The sequence below is a fragment of the Lissotriton vulgaris genome, chromosome 5, assembly GCF_964263255.1.
Source record: "Lissotriton vulgaris chromosome 5, aLisVul1.2, whole genome shotgun sequence".
Taxonomy (NCBI): domain Eukaryota; kingdom Metazoa; phylum Chordata; class Amphibia; order Caudata; family Salamandridae; genus Lissotriton; species Lissotriton vulgaris.
The window spans coordinates 354,783,182-354,807,764 of record NC_141693.1 but is presented as its reverse complement, the minus strand read 5'-3'; the positions used below and the strand labels follow the sequence as shown (position 1 = coordinate 354,807,764).

The window sequence follows — 24,583 nt, the reverse complement described above, 5'->3', positions numbered from 1 at the left end:
TCTCAATGTAGGGTTGTCAGGCATTATACTTGTAATTTGTTGCCCACCTCTTTGTCTAAGCGCTGTCTTAGGTGTTGGTTAGGGTCTTATGCATGTTGGAGGATGGCTCCTTTTCCGATGAGTGAGGTGCTGCATATCCTTGGGATTAAAAGGTCTTTACTTTGATCCTGGTCATTGGGGTTTACGACAGCTGCAGTCTTTAACTTCTTTTTAGAAACCTCGCGGGATCCCAGTCCCTCGAATGTTTGGACATCTTGTCCGAATCTTAGGAGGAGTTGGAGTCAGAATCACCATGGTCTTAGACTTGGTTATGATCTGACAATGGGGTTCCCGAAGTGGTGTTTTCTGGTGAAAAAAGGCCTCAGGGTCCTGCTCCCACTTGGGAGCGGGACCCTGACAGAGAATTAGTTTGCAGTAAATGGCACAACTTCCCAGAAGACTCCACCAGTGCTTTAGATCAGGGGTCCCCAAACCGGTCCTGGAGGACCGGATCCATGCCAGATTTGTAAAATTACTACATGTATCTCAATGGGGATATCCCAAAAATCTGGCATGGATCCGGCCCTCCAGGACCGGTTTGGAGACCCCTGCTTTAGATGGTTTGTAACCTGGGTCCCTATGAGGGTCTCACCTGAATGGTGTGTCTGAGTCAGAGTGCCCATAGGAGCCTTGGTGTTCTTGGCTGGAGTTGTCTGTAGCTTTTGTAAGGTAATGGCCATTTCATTTTCAACTGATTTAGAGACAGCCAGGTCAGTTATTTCAACCAACTTGGGATCAATGGCACCTAGCTGCCCCACTTCCTCCTGTCGCCCATACATACGATCATCTGACATCCTATACCCCAAGTAGATATAAAGGGGTATAAAATAATGCTAGGCCTGCAATGGGAGAGAGCTGTCAATGACAAGTTGTTTTGAAAATGAGCACCTTGGTGAAATCTAATATTGCAAGTGTGACTCACTAGGCAGAAGCAATCAACTAACAACAATCACGACCACTCCCGAAGCTGCTTCACTCACGGAGCTGCACTCAAAACTAAAATAGATGCTCTCTGCACCCCTGCCTCAACCCATAGTCACAGTAGGAATGCGATCCTGCAGCAGGCGGTAGAGATAAGAAACTGTGCTGAGTGCTCCTGACAGGGCCACTTGTACCTCACCAGTCCTCCCCAAGCGCTGACACAGTCTCTTGATTAATCAGAGTGAGTGACTAGGAGGAATAAAAGACAGTATCAAGAAATCCTTCTAGATTGCAAACAAATAAACAAATAACTGCACTACACTGTGGTAGTTTACAATTTGCTATCAATAATGACTGAAGAAAGGTACTTATCTGGAGCTGCCATGAGTATCAAAGAAAGCGGACTAGTGGACGATGATACTGTGCTGTATACTGTTATAAACATTACTACTAGATAAATTGGTCATGTGTCGTGTCTTTAGATGGTAGCTGTAGTTTTTTCCTATGGCTTCAATGAGAAAAGTAAATAACATTTTAGTATAATCCAGCCTCTGGTCCTGACATGGCTCGACGGTGACTTCATACTGACCTACAAATGTCGGAGTGTAACCACATGTAGGTACCAACCCTGTGTAAGGGTGTCAGTTTCTTACTCTTTCTCCTTCCATGCTCTCTGATGCAGAGCACTTAGAACAAGTTGCAGTCCAAAAGGTGCCAACATGGAACTTAAAATGTTATTGTGTTCACGAGTCCACTCCACAGAATGGAGAAATGGGAGAGCAGTGAGAAATTAGCAGTTAAATAGAGTACCAGAAAAAGTTTTAGCAAATGTATGTAACTTGTTCTTCGGGTGGATTCTTCCTCACTGGGGGATAACTCACCTTTGGACTAGATGCCACAGCAAAACCTCCCACAGATGGAGAGTTTGGAGAGGGGACTCAGATGAGGTTCTTTTCAGGATTGAGCAGGAAAAAAGTTCCTCCTGGCAGACTGGACTTTTAAGGCAGTATTGTTTCATGAATGTGTTTAGGAAAGGCGCCCGCATTACCGACTGGTAGATGCTAAAGGTCGGCTCCCCTTGCCAATGTTGTTGTATCAGCTTTGACCCTCGTGGAATTAGACCTTCTGGGATTTACTTGTTAGCCACCGCTTAGCAGATTTTAATGCAAAGTACTGTCAACCTCAACAGAGTCTTTTTTTGCTTCACCTTGCCTTTCTTGTTCCTTGTGAACCTCGCGAAGACTGATCATGCTCGCGGTGGTCTATTGTATGGTCAATGTAAATACTCAAAGCTCTCTTAGGGTCAATCTGATGCAGCATCTCTGCTTTTGAAGGGTGTGGCGGAGTGAAAACTGTTGGCAATGATTTGACCAATTAAATGGTGAATTCCACCTTTGGCAGAAAGTCACCCAGAGACCTCTGCACCAATTTGCCAAGGACAACAGTGGTGTGGGAAGGCTGCATAGAGTGGCTGTATAATTTGAGCTGTTCAGATTGGTTGTCTTTGCACAGAGTTTTGCCTTTTTCCAGCTCACAAAATGTCTTCCATTTCCACCTGCACAGCAACATGTTGGTGTAGTATCTCATAAAATATTGAGGGCGCTAGAGGGCGCGCAAACAGAATGGACGCCTTGAGGTGAGGCTCCTATTACCTGGAACAGTTATCCTGCCCTTATCCTGTCCAACTGGGAGGTAGACGGTCCCAAAAGACATTTTCCGGTAGCTTGTGGGTCCCCCCAGACTCGGTCTAAATTTGGTAAAGCTGCAACCATCTCCGCCTTCGTGAGAGGTCACGACAAGATCCCCGGGGCTGGCACTGGAGCTACTGGAGCGAGGAGGTGCAGCTGCCGGCGCTGGGATAGCCCGGGGATCGCCACGAGGAGGCAGGCCTGACCTAACGGCCTGCACCACAGATGCTGAGACGTCCGACCCTCTTGCACCTGGGGCGAGTGAGGCACCCCCCCCCCCCCCCGCCCACCACAAGACACAGCACAAGGGAGAACGGCTGGGAACAGAAGGTCACGGACCTGACCTGGTGTGCTTGCAGGGCTGAACCGACGGGCTCCCGATCTCCCATCTTGCTGGCGTCTGCAGAGGTCCGCCCGGAAAAATAGACATACCGCTATTGAAGCCCCGGAGGTGGAAGCGGCCTCCTATCGGCGGACTGCAGCGCTCTGTGGGTACTCCGGACACCGGTGCAGAGCCCTCACCTACAACGGGCTAGCTGGCGGGCGCGAAGACACGGCTGCCCGGGGCGCGAGGTGACAGCGAGGGCGGTAAGCGCAGGGCCTGCATAAAACTTACGGAGCGCCGGGGGTCTGGAGAGGATTCCTTAAGTGGCTGCATACAGCAAAGTGCGGAACTGAGACGCTTGGTGACTGGCGGCAGTGGCGATAATCGACGCAGGCTCACGCAATATACCGCCATCTGCATTAATCTGCGCTACTGTTTTCGGCGGCTCCCCGGGGCGAAGGAGTTATCGGACAGCGCTGTGGGGTTCCCCGGGCCTCCCCCCCTATAGGCGCTGAACATTGCAATTCATGACGAGGCGGAGGGGGTGACCATATGGTGTGCTGGGCCCGGCGGTAAGGAGAGGTGGACAGTCTAAGGGCATGATTTCCCCCCCCCCTCCTGATACTGTGCTACAGGGAGGAGAGATGCTGGATGCAGGTGGCCTGAGGCCCTGAACAGAGCTGCGGCACTTCCTGAGTACATAATGCGAAGAGAGTGAAGATGTTAACCAAATTGAGTATAGGCCTGCCGTCGCTGTCCTGAGACCGGAACGTGCCGGGCTGGTGCGAGAGCCTGTGCGGGCTAGGGAGGACCTACGATTATTGGTGGCCTGTTTAGTGACAACATTGCATGAGCTGCCGCCTCCGATTTCGGCCTGGTCTGGAGTGTTGATGTGTCTCCATTGCGGGACCTGGGTGCAATTGGATGACATTGGATATTAAAGTACTGACGGCTTATTGCGAAGTGGAGTACAAGCACCGCAGGCGCTAGACATATCGTGGTTGACCACTGGTGTGACTGGTGCACGTTCACTTAGCGATCCCTGCCGTGCTAGTTGGAGAGTGACACAATGGTGAAACAAGACAGCCGCCAACCAAGACTCACCTTTGATACAGCCAAAGAGCGCCAAAAACGCCAGAAGCAGAATCCGACATGACCGGAGCGGGCGCGGCGAGCTGCAGCCCCCCCCCCCTGCAGGATTGGACATGCAACAAATACTACAGGAGATCCGACAGGGGTTTGCCACGGTGGTGGACAAAGTCGACCGAATGTCCTCCAGAAAGGACGCGCTGGTGCATAAGGTAGACCAACACGAGGAACGTATAAAGGCAACCGAGCAACGCATATCGGGCTACGACGATAGTACGGCCTCTCACACGACCCAGCTGGCCCGGATGGATAATTTGCTACGGGTAATAGCGGCAAAAAATGAAGATGTGGAGGCCCGTAGCAGACGCAATAACATCCGCGTTACGGGTATCCCGGAGTCCACAGACACGGGCAGGATGGAGATCTATATAGAGAAACTACTCCAAACATCCATCGGGGCGGAGGCCTTTTCGGCACAGTTCATAGTCGAACGGGCACATAGATCCCTGGGCCCCATGCCCAAGCCTGGTACTCCACCGAGGCCCATTATAGCGCGCCTATTAAATTATCGCGCCGCAACGTGGCCCTGAGGGCAGCCCGCACCAAGCAGAATCTGACATACAATGGCGTATCCTTCTCAATCTACCCAGATTTCACCCCGCTTGTGCAGGAGGAGAGGCGCAAGTTCCTAGAAGTTAAGAAGAAACTACGTGCTGCTCAAATAGACTATGTATTATTATACCCAGCGAAGCTTCATGTAACGCACCAGGGGAAGCAGCGATTTTTCACAAATCCGCAACACGTGGAGGACTATCTAAAATCTGTGAGGGGAGCGCAGAGGGGAGGAAGCGGCCGAGAGCCTGAACATAGAGATGATCCGCCGGAAGCTGACGAAGATGCTTGAGCAGTTACACGGATGGAATGCCTAATACCCTGAAGAAACGCAGGGCTGATGAACTCTGAGGGGGACTATGGACTGAGAACACAAGACACTCCGTGGCTGGGACCCATATGCCATCCCAGTGGTAATGTATTCCAGGTACCACTATCCCTCCTATGCCGAATCCAAGGGCGGTACAGGAACCAAGGCTAGGGGAGGGAGAAGTGGCTGCGCGCTCCTTATATGACTTCCCATATGGGCATACCCCCACGATGGAACATGCTTCTTGGGTATTGTTAGACTTTAAGGGAGGGCAGGAGGAAGGAGGGTGGGTAGATTTCTCTGGCAAGTTTGGGTTGCTTCAGTGGGCGGGGGGGTGCATCGGGAAAGTTTACAATGGTTTAGCGCTCCACGGTTATGCACTGTGAGCTGGGACAGGGTTGGGGTCGACTGGGTGGGCTTGCCTGACAGAGTTGGGGAATGTCAGTGGGAGGGGAGTGGGGCGGGGAAGGTTAAAAAAAAAAAAGTATCTCATAAAATATAAACTAGATGTCATTAATGTATGCACATGCTTTCCAGTTTCACAGGCTTCTTGTCATTCAAAATGAAGTGGTTAATTTTCCATTTGGTCCTTTTAAAAAGATCTCATTCTAAGATGATATATCTGACATTTCTTTTAATTATATGCCTCCAAAAATAGCTGTTTGCAGGAGTGGGTTTGCTGTGTTATGTGGGCCCACAAGAGCAATTCAGACATGGAGTCAAACTAAGCATTTTTTTCCTTCTCTATGAAATTAAGAGGCAAAAGTCTCCAAAGACCTGGAGCATTCTCCCCAAGCACACCTGGACCATCACCTCACTTCTGGAATTCCAAATGGCCCTCAAGATCTGGCTGTTCAAATAAACCTACATGGCATGCAAGCACCTGGATACCCTATCGGGTGATTTGGCGCGTTTTGTAACTCCTGATTGAATGATTGAGAGAAGGAATACAAAAGAAAAGAAAAGGGAATTGAAGATAGAGAGATGAAGGTGTTGAGTATGTATGGGAATGTGTGGGAGACAGGATGGAAGTAAGAAATACAGTTGAGGCGAAAGCACAGAAGGAAGGTGAGAAAAAAGAAATAAACTCCTTTTACACCCAGGCAAAATCTTTCCTAATTACCAGCAACTGAATTTATTCCTACGCTGGATATGAGTAGATCTTTAATGAGTGGGCCATGGAAAGGTTGCTGAAAACCCACACATCCAAAAGTTTGTAGATATTGAGGAAAATGTTTTTTTAATTGTATTTATATAGAGTTTCCTACATCTCACAAGACGTCAAAGCGCTTTTCGGTGAGTAGCATGCTACTCTGGAACCCAAAGGTGGATTAGTGGTGGATTAGTAATGAAAATATAAACGGTTACTTGGAGTGGCGGTCATATGAGTCTGTTAGTTGGATGAATAGGAAAGAGGATGGATTGGGGAGGGAAGAATTTAGATAGGATTATTTGGGAGGAAAGAGATTTAGGATGAGTTAGGTAGGGGATATTTGGGAAGAGGAATAGGATTAGTCATATAGTGGTGATTCAATGAGGTTTAGGAAGGTTGGTTCTTTTTTTTCCTTTCCTTCTCTAGAGTGGGAGGAAAATATGTAGGTGAAAATTGTACTGGGTGAAGTCCCTTATGTACATGCATGAATACATATTTACAAACTCAGACTTTACATTTTTGTTGTAGATTAAGGTTTTTTAAATATATATATTTGTCCCCCAATACTTCCGTAGAAAAGCACTTATAGATAAAATTGCTATAATCATATTTACGCTTTTTATTTTTGTTTTTTATATATGTTTTTTATTGAAGTCCAAAAATTGCAGTACATTAAATACATTAAGACCAATACATCCATTTAAAAAAGATTACCTTAAGGCATAACATTACATTTCTAAAAGTTGATAAATGATACATAGAGCACTGAAAAGTCAGGGAGAGATACAAACAGACAAAAATAGTAGTTTAAACACATATCTAAGGCAATGACCCCTTCTAATCTTAATCAAAATATGTAGCCCAGATTTTTTCGAACTTCCTAAGACCCCCCGCAACGTAGTGCATAGGTGCATTCACTTCTAACCGCTTTCATCTTATGGGCCCACTCCAGGACAGAAGGAATCAAATTGATACGCCACCTTTGCAATAAAAGTGATCTAGCTACTGCCATTGCAATGTATAACATTTTTACCAATTGGTCAGGAAGGAGCAGATCTGGATCAAAACCAATAACAATTAACAGATCATTCACTACTAATTGAATGCAGCATTCAGGTTCAAAGTAGAAAAACTGTCCTCCCAGAACTTCTGAATCCTAGGGCATTACAACATAAATCTGAAAGAAACACGTTAGTTAGATTCCTTACCTTAGAATATCCCCAGGGATCAGGCTGGATCCGGAAAGTTTTGCGTAGCAGTATCTCTGCGTGTCGGTAGGCGTCGTCTGCTGCTCCGTGTCCGTCGTTGGCGCCGGGATGACGTCGTCGGAGCACTTTGACGCCGCCCTCATGCGCTGACGTCCGTTCTTCTTTTTTCCGCACCAGCAAGCGCAGGTCCGGAGAAAGCAGTACCTTAGTCACTTTTTGACTAAACTTTTTCGATCCTTTTTGATCACTTCTCGAGTCTTTACGACTCTCGGTGCCGGTAGGGATGCCCGGGTTCAAGCCCTGTAACAACTGCAACCGACTGATGTCGGTTACCGATCCCCACCGCCGATGCCTCTATTGCCTTGGGGCCGACCATGACGACCGGTCTTGCCCTGACTGCCGGGCCTTGACGTTGAAGGCTAGGCGGAAGCAGTCCTGTGAGCGCCTCGAGCTCCGGCAGTCGGCCCCGCGCCGCTCTAGGTCCCGGTCCAGGAGGAGGTCGAAGGACCAGTCGCGGGGCCACAGTCATCGAAGCTCGGCGAGTCGTCACCATTCGTCGGGCTCCAAGTCCTCAGGTAAGAGGCACACGAAGTCAAAGAGACGACATCGCTCTTCCGACCCCGCCGGCGTCGACCCCCAGGGTGTCACCCCTGGCGCCGTCCCCGCACGGCACCGCCCCTGATCCCTCCCTTGGTCCGCATCCGGCGTTGATTGGCGCCGGATTCGACGCCGGCTGAGGAGCAATTCTTCTTTATTCCGGCTCCATCCTTTAAACCTGGATTTCAGGAGATGGAGGACGAGGGGGATTGGGAGGGGTCTGAGGACTCTCTGACACAGGTGTCAGTCATTTCAGGACTGGACAGACGAGCTAGGGGAAGCCAGTGGTCTTGACGCTTCACCTGACATTGGGTTTGTCTCTCCTCCTACCGTGGCTACGGAGGAGGGGGCTGCTTATAGCGTGATGCTGACGAGGGCGGCCAAGGCCTTGGCGCTTACGCTCTCCGTCGCAACTGTGAGGTCTAACATCCTCACTATGGTCCTTAAACCGCAGACAGGCTCTCCGGAGCCTCTACTTCTGTTTAATTAGGCTCTTGTGGACGTCCTGTTGGGCACCTGGTGCAGGCCCGCTACAGGTCCCCCTGTAGATTGGAACGTCGCCAGGCGCCACCACCGAGCTCCGGGTGACGCTAGCTTCTTGTCCACCCACCCCACCCCAAGAGCCTGGTTATCTAGGCCTCTACTTCCCAATCCGCATTCCCGACTGCACCCCCAGATCGGGAATCCAAAATGTATTAACAGTTTCCTCCCTCAGTTGTGGGTTGCGGTCATTCAACACCGCTTGCCTTTTGGGCCGTTATACCCACTTCATAGTGCCTGGAGGAGTCCCGGGCGAGGCCAGGGCGAAGCTCACTCAAGCCCTCGCGGACGAGACGCAGCGCGGTATTCCATACGATGTGGGCTGGATACCACGGACTCGCTGGGCAGGACGATGTCAACGACGGTGGCGGTTTGCCGCCACGCCTGGCTGAGGTCCGCCAACTTCTCGGCTGATGTCCAGAACACCCTCATGGACCTGCCGTTCGATGGCAGCCACCTCTTTGGTGGCAAGGCAGATGATGCGCTTGAACGCTTAAAGGACTCCAGGGCTATGGCCAAGTCCTTGGGTCTCTCAGGCCAGCGTCAGCAGCAGTCTGCCTTTCGCTCCTTTCGTGGCCAAGAAAGGGGTGCCCCTTCACGTCCTGCCAGCCACGGGCCGCAGTAGAACATCCAACGCAGCGGCAGACGTGGTAACCACCGTGGCGGTGCCAGGGGACAAAGGCAAGGCCAGTCCACATCCATCCCGCATCATCTGCCTCAAAGCCATCCTAGTCCGAGCTTTCAGGCCCATTCGACGCCAGTGGGGGGCAGGGTCCGCCATCGCCTCCTCCACTGGCGCACCATCACATCAGACAGGTGGGTGCTGCAAATCGTCCCAAGGGGTTACTCCCTCCCCTTCGAGGCGACCCCTCCAGCCATGCCACCGCAGTACCACCGCATGTCAGGGGATCACTTGCAACTTCCGCAAGAGGAAGTGTCGGCCCTCTTGGCCAAGGGGGTCATCAAGCGCGTTCCTGGGCCTGAAGTAGGTCGTGGTTATTCCCACTACTTTCTGGTCCCCAAGAAGGGCAAAGGGGGCCTACGCCCTATCTTGGATCTGCGGAACGTCGACGGCTTCCTCCGGAAGGAGAAGTTGAAGATGCTGACTTTGGCTCAGGTCTTAGCTGCCCTAGACCCCCGGAGACTGGATTGTAGCGTTGGACTTGCAGGATGCTTATTTTCACATCCCCTTCCTGCCGGCTCACCGGCGCTACCTGCGGTTCACGGTAGTCCATGAGCACTTTCAGTTCACCGTGCTCTCCTTTGGCCTTACCAACGCCCCACGGGTGTTCACGAAAGTGGTAACGGTGGTCGCAGCTCATCTGCGCAGATTAGGGGTGTCAGTCTTCCCCTATCTCGACGACTGGTTGTTGAAGGCGGGCTCGCCCCAGACAGTCGTCCGCCTCCTCCAGACTACGGCCGACCTACTGCACTTGCTGGGGTTTTCCATCAATGTGCCGAAGTCACACCTGTGTCCCTCTCAAAAGCTCCTCTTCATTGGAGCGGTACTGGATTCGGCACAGTTTCGGGTTTATCCTCCCGAACAGCGGGTTCGGGATATGAAAGCTCTGATTCCGATCTATCAGCCTTTATCCCGGGTCGCGGTCAGGTTGACCTGTTCAAAACCTGGTAGGTTCCCTGAACACCAGGGCGGACGAACTCAGCCGTCGGTGCATGATGGCATGAATGGCACCTGAACTCAGACGTGGCGCAAGGCCTCTTTCGGCAGTGGAGAGAACCTTGGTTAGATCTATTCGCCACAGAGGAGAACGCGCAATGTCATCAGTTCTGCACATTGGAATTTCCAAGGCGGCACTCGCTCGGAGACGCTTTTTGTCGCGAGTGGAGTTGCGGTCTTTTGTACGCCTTTCCGCCTATACCACTTCTGCCCAGAGTGCTGAAGAAGATCAAGCGCGACTGGGCCCAAGTCATCCTTGTGCCTCCGGACTGGGCTCAAGGTACTGGTATCCCGAGCTACTCAGCATGTCAGTCTGTCGCAGCAGCAGGGGACGGTCCTCCACCCGAACCTGTCCAGTCTCCACTTCCATGCGTGGAGATTGAGCGACGACAGTTGAGGCCATTTGAATTGCCTCCTGAAGTCTGTGATGGGATTCTGGCAGCCAGGCGTCCCTCCACAGAATCGGTATACGCCTGCAGGTGGAATAGATTTGTGGCATGGTGCACAGCAAAGGCTATGGATCCCCTTTCTGCCTCTCTTTCTGAGGTTCTCCTCTTTCTTCTTTTTCTTGCCCAGTAGGGCTCTGCTCTGGGCACTATCAAGGGCTACCTCTCTGCCATTACGACCTTCTTAAGGCTTCCTGATCAGCCTTCTCTTTTCAAGTCCCCTGTTGTAAATAGATTCTTGAAGGGCATCACTCACATGTTTCCTCCTGTTCCTTTTGTGATGCCTCAGTGGGACTTAAACCTGGTTCTGACTTTTTTGATGTGCGCTCCTTTCGAGCCACTTCACAATTGCCCTCTTCATCTCCTAACTCTTAAGACTGCAATCCTGGTTGCCATCACCTCTGCCAGGAGAGTGAGTGAGCTCCAGGCTCTTTCTCCTTAGCCTTCTTTCCTTTCTCTCCATCCGGATAAGGTTGTTTTAAGAACGCATCCCTCTTTCCTGCCCAAGGTAGTCACAGCCTTCCACATCGGGCAGTCCATCACCTTGCGCACCTTCTTTCCGCCTCCGCATCCCTCGAAAGAGGAAGAGAGACTCCACCGTCTGGACCCAAAACGTGTGCTTTCATTCTATCTGGACCGCACTCCAGTTCCGGGTGGATGACCAGCTCTTTGTTGGTTATGTGGGCGCTAAGAAGGGACGGGTGTTGCACAAATTAACCATCTCTCGGTGGCTCGTCTTGTTCATCAAGATTTGCTACTCCTTGGCGAAAAAGGAGCCTCCTGTTGGGCTGAGGGCCCATTCCACTCTGGCCACAGCGGCTACTACTGCCCTGGGTCGGTGAGTCCCCTTGCAGGACATCTGTCAGGAAGCTACGTGGGCCTCGCTAGACACTACTGCCTGGACAGCCAAGTCCGGAGAGATGGCTTCTTTGGCCGTTCCGTTCTCCAGGACTTTCTGGTGTGATCATGGTTCACAGACCCACCACCATGGTTGGTATTGCTGGGGTATCTATTCTAAGGTAAGGAATCTAACTAACGTGTTTCTTTGAGATGAACAAGTTACTTACCTTGGGTAACGGTATATCTGTAAGAAACATTAGTTAGATTCCTTACCGCCCCACCCATCCTCCCCGTTCTGCGAACCGATATCTAGGGTTAAGGTACATTCCTTCGAGAGCCCTAGTTTCATGGCACCAGTGTCGGTTTTTATCATGGCTCTGCGTTTCTAGCACGGAAATGCTGAGTAGAAGAACTTACGTCAGCGTGCGAGGGCGGCGTCTAAGTGCTCCGACGACGTCATCCCGGCGCCAACGACGACGGACGCGGAGCCGCAGACAACGCCTACCGACGCGCAGAGGTACTGCTACGCAAAACTTTCCGGATCCAGACGCCTGGGGATATTCTAAGGTAAGGAATCTAACTAACTAACATTTCTTACAGATGTATCGTTACCGAAGGTAAGTAACTTGTTCTATGCGACCAATTAGCTGAAGGATGATTGATAGAGCGAAAGCAGTGCGCTGAATGATTGGCATACATTTTCGAAAGGGAAAGAGGGGTTCGGTAAAGTTGCCATTTACTAAAAAACATCTTTCGCCAATTCGCACCTCTTAGTGTACTAAAATAAAGTTTATTAATAACTGACCACAAATTAGCAGAAATTTCAAAATCTTCATGATCCTTCTATTTTTTAATTGCCTTCTGTCCAAGATTTAGGCCCCTAACTAAAGCTAAACGCTTTTCCATGCCCCAGGTTTTCTGCCGGGTGCATCCTCTAAGAGTTCAATAACTAGCTGATGTTGTCCGCCAATTTGGGAAACATCTAGTTCGGCAAGGAATTTATGGAAGATGTAATATGACCCTAAAAGAATAAAATCATTGACGATCAATTACGACATTTCGGTCATAGTCAACCCGCTTCCATTCCTCGGAAAATGAGACCTTACGTAATCCTACCGAAGCCCACTTTAAAGTGACTTCTGATTATTGGGTAATCCCTGCTAATGGTAAGTAGAGTGGCTAAATTAAATACAGGGATGGAATATCTTTTGTAGAGCGCCTGTCATTTTTTAAAAAACAATGAAGACCCTTTTAACGGACCAGTTATGGGGATTTGAAGATTAACAAAGGGGAGTGGATCTGGCTTTCCTTACACATTAGATCCAAAAAACTATTAATGAAAAGATTTAACTGTAGTTGAGGTTTGAATCTAGATAAATACTGTGCAAAATAAGCATAATAGTAATCCCTGTGATTCGGAAGAGCGAAGCCTCCTTGTTCCACTTCTTCATATAAAGCACTAAGTGCAATACGTGATGACTTATTTGCCCAAAGAAAGGCGGTAAACATTGACTCTACTTGGGTTAAAAAGGGGGCCTGATAAAATACATGGGATGGTTGAAAACAGAAAATTAAACTAAGGGAGAACAGACATTTTAAACAGGGCCACCTGACCCAAGATGGATAAAGGAAGAGATTTCCAACGTAAAAACAAGGCCTGGGTTTTTCGAAGGAGCGGTGCAAAATTTAGGTGATATAGGTCGCTAACACTTTTGGAAAAATATGCCCCCAGATATCTCTTAGGTTTTGTGTTGACACAAGAAAGGATATCAGGGTGCAGATCCCAGCTTGCTCCACCACATTGTAGAATTTCAGTTTTCCTTTTATTAACGCGATAACCCACCTAAAACCTCAATCCTCGAAGACCTGGAAAATTTTAACCTGAACCTATATCTCAGGTTTAATAATAAGCATGATATCGTCAGCGTATAATTTCAATATCGCCATAGATGGGATTGGGGGACAGATATCAGCGTAGTTCCTTATTGCTATCGCCAACGGTTTGATAAAGAAAGCAAATAAAACCTGCGATAAAGGGCACCCTTGCCTTGTGCCCCGTTTTACTTTTACCTGCCCGGCCACCAAAGTATTGATAATTACATCAGCTTCAGCGTTATTATGTAAGTTATGAATCAGGGCCGTGGTCTTGGGGGAAATGCCAAAGTGACATAAAATCCTAAACAATGTCTCTCACACAACAAGGTCAAAAGCCTTCTCGGCGTCTAGTAGGACTAATGCGGGTATCCTCTGTGTATCGAAATAGTCCAGCGCCTCAGTTAAATAATGTGTATTGGTGGCTAACTGCCGACCAGCAATAAAACCATTCTGGTCCGAATGGATCAATTGCACCACGTGTTGATTAAACCGAAGTGATAACAATTTGGTGACAATTTTATAATCTGAGCTTAACAACGTTATCGGGCGATATGAGTTTGGATCCTCGCTGTGCTTACCCATTTTCAAAAAGCTAACTATCTTACCTTGTCTAAAGGTCCTCGATATTTCTCCCCCATGCATTGATCTGATTTGCGGCAGCCTGCTCCCTAGCATGCCAAGCTAAAAACCTACCGGTAAAATTACTTTCCTCATATGTTTTTTGCGGAATTGTTGAAAGGAGGCTTCACTCTTAGTGTAATAATTGGCACTGAGTTCACGCTAAACCTGATCGAGCTGGCACTGGCTAAACACAGAGGGGTTGTTAAGAAATGCAGAATAGGACACTTGGACCTTCTGCACCAAGATTCTCTTACCTTTCCTAACTTTTTTTTACAATTTCTGCATCTCTTCCAATAGTTAACCCCCGGATGAAGGCCTTAAGTGTATCCCATACCACACTCAGCGGTGCAGACTCGCTATTTTGTAATAAAAATGCCTTGATCTCTGTCCCAATAAAACCCACCCAGTCCTCTGGGAAGCCAGAAAAAAATCTATGCGTGACGAGGTACGAAATCTACCTGACCAGTAAGTATACGCTATTTTGGTTGGACAGGCCGCACGGCAGGGATCTTGTTGGTCCAAAGTTACTCCATAATGTTGTAAGGTTCTTAAGGATTTAGATTTCAACTGCCTTTTGGCCTGCACAGAGGCGTCTATTTTAGGATTTATTACAACATTAAAATATCCCCCCAGAATCAGCTCACAAGGTACCTGAATTAGGGACTGAAACAAATCGTCATAGACCTTGGAGTTATCCTCAACTGGGGCGTATATGCTAACAAAAGTTATCGGTCTTTATCTTTGTCTGAGAATGCAGGTAACCCAAAACCAACGACCATGCTGATCTTTATCAAAATCAACAATCTCCGCCTGAAGTTTTTTACTTACAAATATTGCTGTCCCTCTATGGGAAGCGGAAGACAAAGAGAATCCCCTATAAGCTGACCAAGCCCTAAACATAGAAAAATCTGGCAGCTTTACAGCTGGTATATGGGTCTCTTGTAAAAATATCACAGCCGGGTTTTCTGTTTTAATCCATGATTCAGTTGCCCGCATTTTCTTTTTATTTTTGAGACCATTAACATTAAAAGAAACCACTTACAGCAATTCTTTGCTAGCCATAGTTAAGACCTAACCAAAGTTTAAACCCCCCAAACATCTTACCCAGAGTCAAACTAACAAATGGATGTATCAAACCTGAATGAATTAGCGAAAAAAGGACATCATTTTCCCCCCTTATGCTCCCAACCCACCCCTTGTGACTTCCGCCTCCAAAATGTGGAAGACCTCCCACCAACCACATTTCACCCCCCTCCCCCATCTAACCTGGGTGTCATGTAATTACACCCAAGTGATCTTACCCCTTCCCTACCAGCAATGCTGAGAATTGCCATCTATTAATTAAACGTGTAAGCAAGCGTGCGTTGTAAGGAAAAAAGCCCCTACTATGATCGAATAGCACGTTGACTTAACCTTGAATGGACCTTCCAATGAGAGAAGCAAAGGTCAAGCAAGGCTTAACCCACCTGACCCCCCAGTTAGACCATGGCAGTTATAATGAAACAAACATACATTTCCTTCTAAGCCCTAGAGCCCTGCGAGATCTTTTAATAATTCCTGGCCTTCATCTAGGTCTGAGAACATGAAAAGTTTGCCCTTAACCAGGACTCTCAATTTGGACTGTTGCGCGATAGATGCTTGCGCACCATTAGCTTTGAATAGATGGAGGATCTTCACTAATTCCTTTCTCCTACGTGCCGCCACAGCAGTCATATTGGAAAAAATGCGACATTTTACAGTTTCATTCACTACAAATTGTCTCTGTTGGATTGCTTTAGACCGTATTCTCTCTTTTACACGATAATCTGCAAAGTTTAGGAGTATTGTCCGTGTCATCGTTGAATTAGGAAACGAGCGGGCAGGAACACGTGCCCTGGTGATGGTGAGATCGCCTTCAACCTCTGGGATGACCCTTTGTTTGATAAATGAGTTTACCCACTGCAGGGTTTGGGAGCCCTCAATTCCTTCTGAAATTCCAAATATCTGGAGATTGGACCTCCGAGAATGATTTTCTAGCTCCTCCAATTTGTTCTCAAGAGCATGCTTGCTTTTAACCACCGCTTTGGCTTCTCCCATTACGATACTTATCTGGTCCTCTAGGGCTGAAATCCTGGCTTCTGCCTCCTGAAGTTTAACTGGAAAACTTGACATTGTGCCTTCGTTTTTCTGTAATCGTTGATGAAGAGAGACAAGTTCTGCTTTCTGGGTTCTTTTCAACTCGCGGACTTCCTCCAGAATCAAATTCAGCATGTCTTTGACACTCATCTGAAATTCGCCTACTGGCTCCAAATTTGGGCTAGAAGTAACATGCCCCAAGGATGTTTCTATGATTGTAATGAGATCAGTTTTCAAATTAACTTGCAATTTTTACCGGACACGTGAGTCTGCTGCTAGAGCTGATGGCATTTTGACACCAGGGAGTTCCTTAGAGAGTTTCATGCTTGAACCTTGAGAGAGGGATTTCGGCGTTGCTTTTTAAAAAAAATAATGCACATTTTTTGCTTCTTTTTTCACTTTCGCTTTTTTGAGACCTTCGGTCCCTGAATTGTCCTGTGAAGATGTTACTGGCATAGCTGTAGCTACATTCTTATCTACTACGCTGACCGTGCCCGCCTGATCCGAGGAAGCGATAAAGGATAAATCCTCTTCTTCTGAGCTCTCAAGTGTAGAATTAAGATCAAGCAGATTGGGGGCATTCTCCGTACAAGCCAATCGGGCTGCCTCTTTTGCCTCGGCTCGGCGGTTTTTTGCCTTGAGGCGGGCATTGAGCAGTTTTCCCATTCCTGCCGCTGTTCCTTCGCAGCACCTCCTTACAGCTCCTTACAACTCACTGCAGCTCCTTACAGCTCCCAGAGATAATTTTTTTAAAGGCGCTTTGTGATAGGAAAGGAAACCCATAAGCAAACACTCATCGTATGTTGATGTATTGATCTACATATCTATCGATATAATGATAAAGTTATTTCTATAATCATACTTACACATTGTAACAGATGTGTTATTATAAGAAAGTAAAGCCATAAGCAGACACTCCTCATCTTATGGTATTGACTTATTTATCTACTTGTATATGGCAAAATGATAGTTACACATACATGTATGTATATAATTTCTATTGTTTTATCTAAAACTATATTTATTTTTATTCCGCTTCCAAAGTATTTAGAGATTCATACCCATATTTTGTTGTGTATTCACCAGTGGTGTCTTGTGTATACTGCTGCTGTACATTTGTATTTTAACCCCTTCACTGCGGCGGCTATTCCACCGCAGTGCTAAGGGGGCGGGGCGGAAGAGCGGCGGGCGCATGCTGGTGACGGAACCGCTCCGTCACCAGCGTCGCTTGCGCTGTGCTTATGACGGAGCGGTTCCGTCATGGCCCCGCTCGCTCAATAGAACGGTCAGCGCAGGCGCGGAATTTGCGCCGCGCATGAGCGGCTGGCGGGCCATGGCGGAACCGCTCCGTCATCAGCACAGCGCCACCGCAGCTGATGACGGAGCGGCTCCATCATCATCATCATACAAGGGGTTAAATATGATGGTCCTGTAGAAAAGAGGCAGCTCTTTAGTAATCTTCTTAAGATAAGATGGTTATATTTGACTCTTCTGTTTAACGGTAATAAATTCCATAGTTTGGCTGCTTGAACAAAGATGTTCCATCCATTTTATTTTTTAGGTTTTGCCTAGCGGAAGCTGCGCTCTGCGCAGCTTTTCCGCGCAGGCGAAATCCTGTTGATAACTGTAGGGTGCTTTGGTTCGGCCCTCGTCGTTGATTGGCTGGCTCCGTAAACGGAGCCTTGCCATTGGACGAGGGGCCTGTCCGTCAATGCCGGACCAGACACGGGGGCGTTCCCGACATTCTTTGGCTTTTGCCGACGTCACGCAACGCCGGGAACGCCCCCGTGTCTGGTCCGGCATTGCCGGCACGCAGTATGTAGCTCACCTTTTTTGAGCCCTTGTGCGGCTGCTGACAGGCAGCTCGTGTACTTTCTCCTCCCCTCTGGGATTCTGGAAACGTAAATTGGCAGTGAGAGAAGCCCCGGCCTGAGAGTGAGCTCTCTGACTTGGTGCCTGCGGAGTGGAGGAGCCCGGAAACAGCTCGCGCCGGCCGGGTCTTGCAAAGCCTCGTCTCCACCGTGCTCAGCTTCATGCCTGGGATGTCGTCGTAGGGAAGCTTTCTGCCACGTGCCATTCTCTCTCGCGATCCCTGCGTGACGGAGCCGCCTCTTGCAGCCATGGTGGGCTGCTGCGCCGCCCCAGCGCCGGAAAGTACTGCAGGTATTTATGGGTTTATTAAACGATCTTTTCTGGACAGTCTTGTGTTTAACGTTTGTGGTGCATTGCATTTATAGCATTCAAGCCCCATAGTTCTGGTTGGAGTACTGAACGGCATTCTCTATGGACGTGAACGATCTTTTCTGGACAGTCTTGTGTTTAACGTTTGTGGTGCATTGCATTTATAGCATTCAAGCCCCATAGTTCTGGTTGGAGTACTGAACGGCATTCTCTATGGACGTGAATGTTTCCTTTAACCTGAGTCTCCGCATTTCTACCGCAACTTCCCGCCACCATCTCAGCAGAGATTCGAAAGCGCACTGAAGCGTCCCCTCTCCGTTTCTCTTTCGGTGCATTGGAATCTCACCGCCCCGTTCTTCTGCCTATCGTCTTTACCTCTCGCCGCTTTCTGCCTTGTCAGGGCTTAAGGTGCTTCTAAATCGCCTCCGAGGCGCTGTATTAAACTATAACCCCCAGAGAGCCGCTTATTTCCAAGTTACGGTAAAACACACATTTCACTATCGGCGTGACACCGCGTTTATCTTTACTGTCCATCTGCACAGAATGAGGAAGTTAGAAGTTAGTCCCAAAATACTGCATGTGCGTGGTGGCGCCTGAGGGCGAGGAGAGGGAGGGACCCTGGGGGAGAAAGACAACAAGAATCAGAAGAGTGCATTGGCACGCAGTATGTAGCTCACCTTTTTTGAGCTGACTGCAGGGTTTGGGCCGTATTCTCTACTTGACTCTCTTTTTGCATTACGATTCAATTCGGAGTTAACGCGCCCGAGTGCCTGCGCCCCCTTATTGGAATTGGAGATCGGGGCTGCTTAGAAGGAGATCGGCGTGCTCCTCTCTCACTCGGGCTGAGGAGGGACTCGCAGCGTCCGTCCCTGGAGTGGAGCCTAGTGCCTGCACAGCTTGGATCGGAGCAGGGACCTGGCCATCAGCCGTGGACGTCTTTGAGGAGGTCGGAGAGTTCTGCCCATCGGGACCTCGCGGAGGGGCTGCGAGGGTCGGCCCCCCTCGGAGCGGGGCTCACTCACTCTGCCGTGTCCCGTGGGAGGACCCGTACGTGCAGGAGGCTCGGGCGCACAGGAGCCCCGGGGATCTCACCCGCCGGCACCGATGTGGCTCTGTCCCGGGGGGCAGCGGCGGCTGCTGGGAGTCCCGTGGCCCGGCCTGCACCTCTGGGTGTTGGCGGTGCTGCTGTGCGGGGCACGCGGTCGCGCCTGCCCGGCCTCATGCCGCTGCTTCGGGGACCTGGTGGACTGCAGTCGGAGGAAGTTAGCCCAAGTACCCGACGGACTGCCTGGATGGACCGTGCAGCTGTGAGTATCTTGGGGGCTGCCGGGACTGCTGTCATTGCGAAGCTGCACTGTCTTTCAGTATTTCGAGAATGACCCGGGACTGCTGTAACCGGCGGTGGGGGGTAGCTGGGAGTACAGCAGGAACAGTAAGCACCTGATGGGCTAGCGGGCAGCTGTGAGTATGGCGGGGCCCATTGGCGTGAGGTGTTGTGTCTTATGGGGCGAGGGCTGCCGTCCTCAAGGTCCGGGGATGTTAGTTTTGAGTAGCGAAGGTGTGTGGACTGGACAGGTACGTCTTATCGATGGCAGTTGCATGAAAGAGGCAGGCTTACGGCCTTGTGAGTATCCGAGGTGAGACTGGGGCTGTGGAAGTATGTGAGAACCAGATGCGAGTGTCTTCTCCAGAGGGTACGTCTGGGAGTAGCCGAGGGAGCTGCGAGGCGGCATGGTTTGGGAAAGTCCAGGGGTTCGGACGCGCCCTAGGAAAGGCCTTGTTGGAGTCTTGAGTATGCCTGTGGGTTTATGAGTGGTACATGGGCGGAAAAGTGAAGGGGTACCACCCACCTGTATCTTATGTATTAGTGGCATAACCCGAGTGTCAGACGTGTGTTGCATACTTCAACTGCCCTCTCGGGCCAGTTGACACACATCTCCGTGTGTTAGCGCCATAACCCCCTTGTCACCTCGCAGTGTGGTGGTGCTCGCAGTGTGTTGGTGCTCGCAGTGTGTTGGGGGCTCTCTGTAGGTGTTTGTGGGTGTCATTTGCAAAAGATAAAGCTAGTGCCATTGCAAATAACAAGGCCATTTATTTATGTTAAAAAAAAAGATCAAGAGCTTTGCCAACAGCTCAAACTTTAACAAAGGCAAAACCATTGCATTGTAAATGCTTGTTCTTGAATGCTGGTATTTTGCGATGGGGCTCCAGTCTGGAGCAGAGGTATATTTTGTGATTTTATTTCTGTTTTAAAGTGTTACTGTTCCATGTACTGCTTTGCAATTTGTTGTTTTTATCTTTTTAGCTTTGCATTCTTCCATGGTGCTTGTTTTCTTTTGGCATATTTGTTGTTTTTTGCGAAATTAGGATATCAAAAGCTTCCAGGAACCACTTGTAGAATTTGTTTATTTAATTTATTGTGTCCAGATCTGTGTTGGAGGTTTAGTTGTGTTTCTAGGTCCTCAAAATATAGTTTATTCCAAGATCAATATGTGCGTGCTGGTAAGGTGGCCTTAAGTGTGGAGCGTTGTCATGTATTGTGCTGGAAAGCTACCAGATGATGGTCTGAATACGTGACTGGAGTCATTCTTTGGAAAGGACTACTTCAGAATTGGCAAGAATGATATATAGGATGTGTCCAATTTCCAATCGAAAGGTATACCTCTCCGCGAGAGCAGATAGACTCCCATGTTGCATTAGACTACAATGGGGTAATATCAAATGCAACAAAATAGATCGATTCATGAGTGCAAATTCTCCTTTTTTGATATGCAAAAAGTGAATTTGTATATTGAGTGAAGTAGGTACGTAATATTCAACTGGGTGTTAATGTGACTGATTGTGGCACAATGAGTGGGTAGAGAAAAAGGGAGAGAGAATTAAAGCATAAAAATGTTGGAGAAGGAAAGTGATACATGCGGAAGGCTGTATGAAAGACAAAGAAAACGACATTTGGATGGCTCTCAGTGACACAATGTGCAACATGGCTTGTGATTGATAGACACATGGCAACATGAGGAAGATTGTGTCCACTTGTGGTGGTAGCACAGGCAAAATGGCAAGCTGGAATTTGTATGCACAATTTGTTCGCGTACTAAAATAAAAAACTGTTATTTGGTGACAGTAAGATATTTTCAAAACATTACAAGCCTTTGTGCGGTAAAACTGATTTTTTATTTAAATGAAGCACTGGAATGGCCGAATGGCAGGCTGATGTTTTAACACAAAACTATTGTTTCCATAATATATTTAAAGCTGATAATTGAGTGATAATTCATGCTAACCGTAAGGACGCTTATTACTGTTGCTTTGGAGGAGGAGCTATTCACTTCTAAACGATGAGAGGCTGACTTGCCCCATCTGAGATTTGAACCTACAAATTAGGAGCGTTACACTTACCTCTGAGGTAAATGCTCAACCAACAGAGCTATTTTACAGATGCACACTTAATAGTAATCCGTTATTCATGTATCCGTGTACCATCTCTGACTGGGAGAGAACTGATAAACTCTTCGTCAGTTATGGCTTTATTCAATTGAGCATGGCATCTTTAAAACAAACAATGTCTAGATGGATAGTTGCATGTATTGCCGGTTACCACCTATCCAACAGACCCCTTTCTAGTGGACCTGGAGCGCATTCTATACAAAGGAAGGTGAATTTTGCTGCCTGTTTACGAAATGTCCAAGTAGCAGCGATATGCAAGTCGCCATGTAGGGGTTGTAGTCATACCATCAGTAAGCCTTACTGTTTAGAGGCGGATGCCATAGCATACACTTTGGTCAGCCAAGCAGTGTTAAAAAACCTATGTGGTGGATGTTGCTTTAATCTTTGATTTTCCTTCAGCTGTACTGTCTTGAGCTTGCAACTGTATTCTCTGTTTTGTGACTATTAGTGAGCGGCCTGTGATGCAGAAAGAAATGTTACTTACTTGTAATACTATTTTTGTATGTTCACTGACATTATACAATTCTAACTGCGAATTACTATCTAGTAGCTTAGTTATTGCCTTTCAAAAGACCTGGTACTGTGAGGCAAGCTACCAGTGTAGTTTATGCTGAATGATAGAGATTGCTGGCTCTGTATAGCAACAGTGTACCTTTTAAACCTTATGCACTCTTGGCTTGACAGGCACCATTTGCTTCATTTTTCTCTCTGAAATGTTGTTTTTTTAGAGATTCCTGTTAATGGAGTAGCACATTTTTCGGCTATGTGCTGCAGTGTCGTCTTTATATTAACAAAAATTGTAATTTTCAGAAAGAAGTTGAACTAATTTTCCTAATTTTTTTTTCTTCTTTTTACTTTGGAGTGATACCGAGGAGTTTGTATGCCGACCTCCAGTTTAAGTTGTAGTCCTACTGAAAGCATTCCGAGGTTCCCACAAGCTGGTGGGAATATTCTATGTTTATAACTTCAGTGCAGATGTCTGCAATCCAGAACTAGAATTACAAGGCCTTAACCCCCCCCCCACCCCCCCTCTCCCCCTTATGGCAAGTGTACTGTAATACAAATCAGCAATTTCGGACATGTAGCCATACCGGAGTGTGCACTGAGGCCAACACAAGGTGGTTAGTAGCATTTTATAAAAGCCCCTATTAATAGTACTAACGTTATTTTCTTTTGAGGTTCATGTCCTACAGGTTTAGCCTATGTTATACTCTGTGACAATTGCAAAGCAGCAGTTTGAGGCATCAGTTGTATTGTTTAGATTCTGCTTCTAGTGCGATCATCCAGATCAATAAAAATGGTTTCCCCTTTTGCATCACATCCTCTTAGTTAGTTCAAAGATTTGTAGTTCCGAAGATCCCATGTGAGAGGTAAACAGTTTTATGTTCGTTTTGGTTACCGTAGATATACACCAATAGGACAATCTTAACTTTTGTTATACCTCATAATGAGGTTGCATCTTTGTGGTATCGGTATTTCATTGAATTGAGGACGCTTGCTGGGTGATTTGATGATATTGAAAGGATTGACCTTTAATGGCAAGGCACTGACACCACAAAGCTGGTTAAAGAAAATATAAAAACTGGGAAAGTATTCAAACCTGACAGCATTGTGACACTATGTGAAACATTGAATGCATTATGCAGTTGAGTAAATGTGTTTTCAAAGGTCTTTTAGAGCTTGTCTGCTGCAATTTTGTAAGGACTGTGGACTGCAAATTTACCTGAATAGATGATGAGTTTAGGGCATTTGCCATGTTTATCCAGCCAATCTCGTATCTCTTCATAAATACATTCACTTTATTTTCATTTACCAGGAGCTGTTCCGCAAGGTACGAAGTATCCTTAACAAGCTGACACCTCAGATGTTTAACCAGTTGATGAAGCAAGTAACCGATCTAACTGTTGACACAGAAGAGCGTCTGAAGGGTGTCATCGATCTGGTTTTTGAAAAAGCCATAGACGAGCCAGGCTTCTCTGTAGCATATGCCAACATGTGCAGGTGCCTTGCAACGGTAAGAGTCCAAGAATAAGTCAGTAGGACAGAGACCAATTGAGATGAGACAGATTGTGTTTTCCTACAGCTGTTAAGAACATGATATTGCGTAGTCTACAACCATCACAAAATCTTGCACCTGTGGAGTGCTTTGGGTAGAGGTCTTACTAGTCTTCCAGACGATTAAATTAGGTTTTGTAGTTTATCTGCAATTTTTTCAAAACCTTATTTGCTATTTTTCCTTATGATGGTTAAGGATTACATAACAGGTTAAACCAAGTTTCTGGTCTGAGAAGTCTTTTAGTTTTTATATTGAAAATTAAGAAGTGAGCAGCATGGCTAGTGATGTCAGGCTTAGAGGACGTTTGCTGCCCTTTGTCACTGCCACCTCATCCAACAAACATTGTTGCTGACACCTCACTACCATCACCCTGCTCTTTACCACATCCAGTGGGTACAAAACTCTTACACTCATGACATAACGTCTTTAGGGAAACAACTGCTATCCTTTTCAAAGATTCCCTTTCTGGCTCATCATAAACTAGAACAATGTGTTGACTGTTCTCGGATCTTGAGAGGAGGAAGACCAAAGCAGCTCCCCAGTGGACGACATTGGGAATCAGAAAACATACTGGCATTCTTGTTCTAAGGGGTACACTTGAGATCTCACTCTGGTGGTAGCTGTATGGGACAGCAATACACTCGAAGTATGAACATGTGTGAACATAAAGCTGGTTTGTGCATTAGTAAAGTTGGTGCTGTCCCACGCTGGACACTGCACAGACTTGCTCAGGGATACATGCAGGACCATTAGTTGAAAAGTGTGTTACTGGGGAAAATTTTACTTTGCTGTTGTGTGACTGGGTTTAGCAAATCCTCGACTGTGCTTCACCTGCACACTAG

At 47.7% G+C, this 24,583-nt stretch overlaps 1 protein-coding gene across 28 annotated transcripts in view; it reads left to right on the top strand.

Annotated features, from left to right (window-relative positions):
* Positions 1-24,583, top strand: part of EIF4G3 (eukaryotic translation initiation factor 4 gamma 3) — a 1,432,461-nt gene that overhangs the window by 832,178 nt on the left and 575,700 nt on the right. For all 28 annotated transcript variants that reach the window (XM_086921648.1, XM_086921654.1, XM_086921652.1 and 25 more), the window contains one exon: positions 23,502-23,699. In XM_086921648.1, coding sequence (XP_086777774.1) covers positions 23,502-23,699 — 198 coding nt within the window. The remainder of the gene's footprint in view (positions 1-23,501; positions 23,700-24,583) is intronic.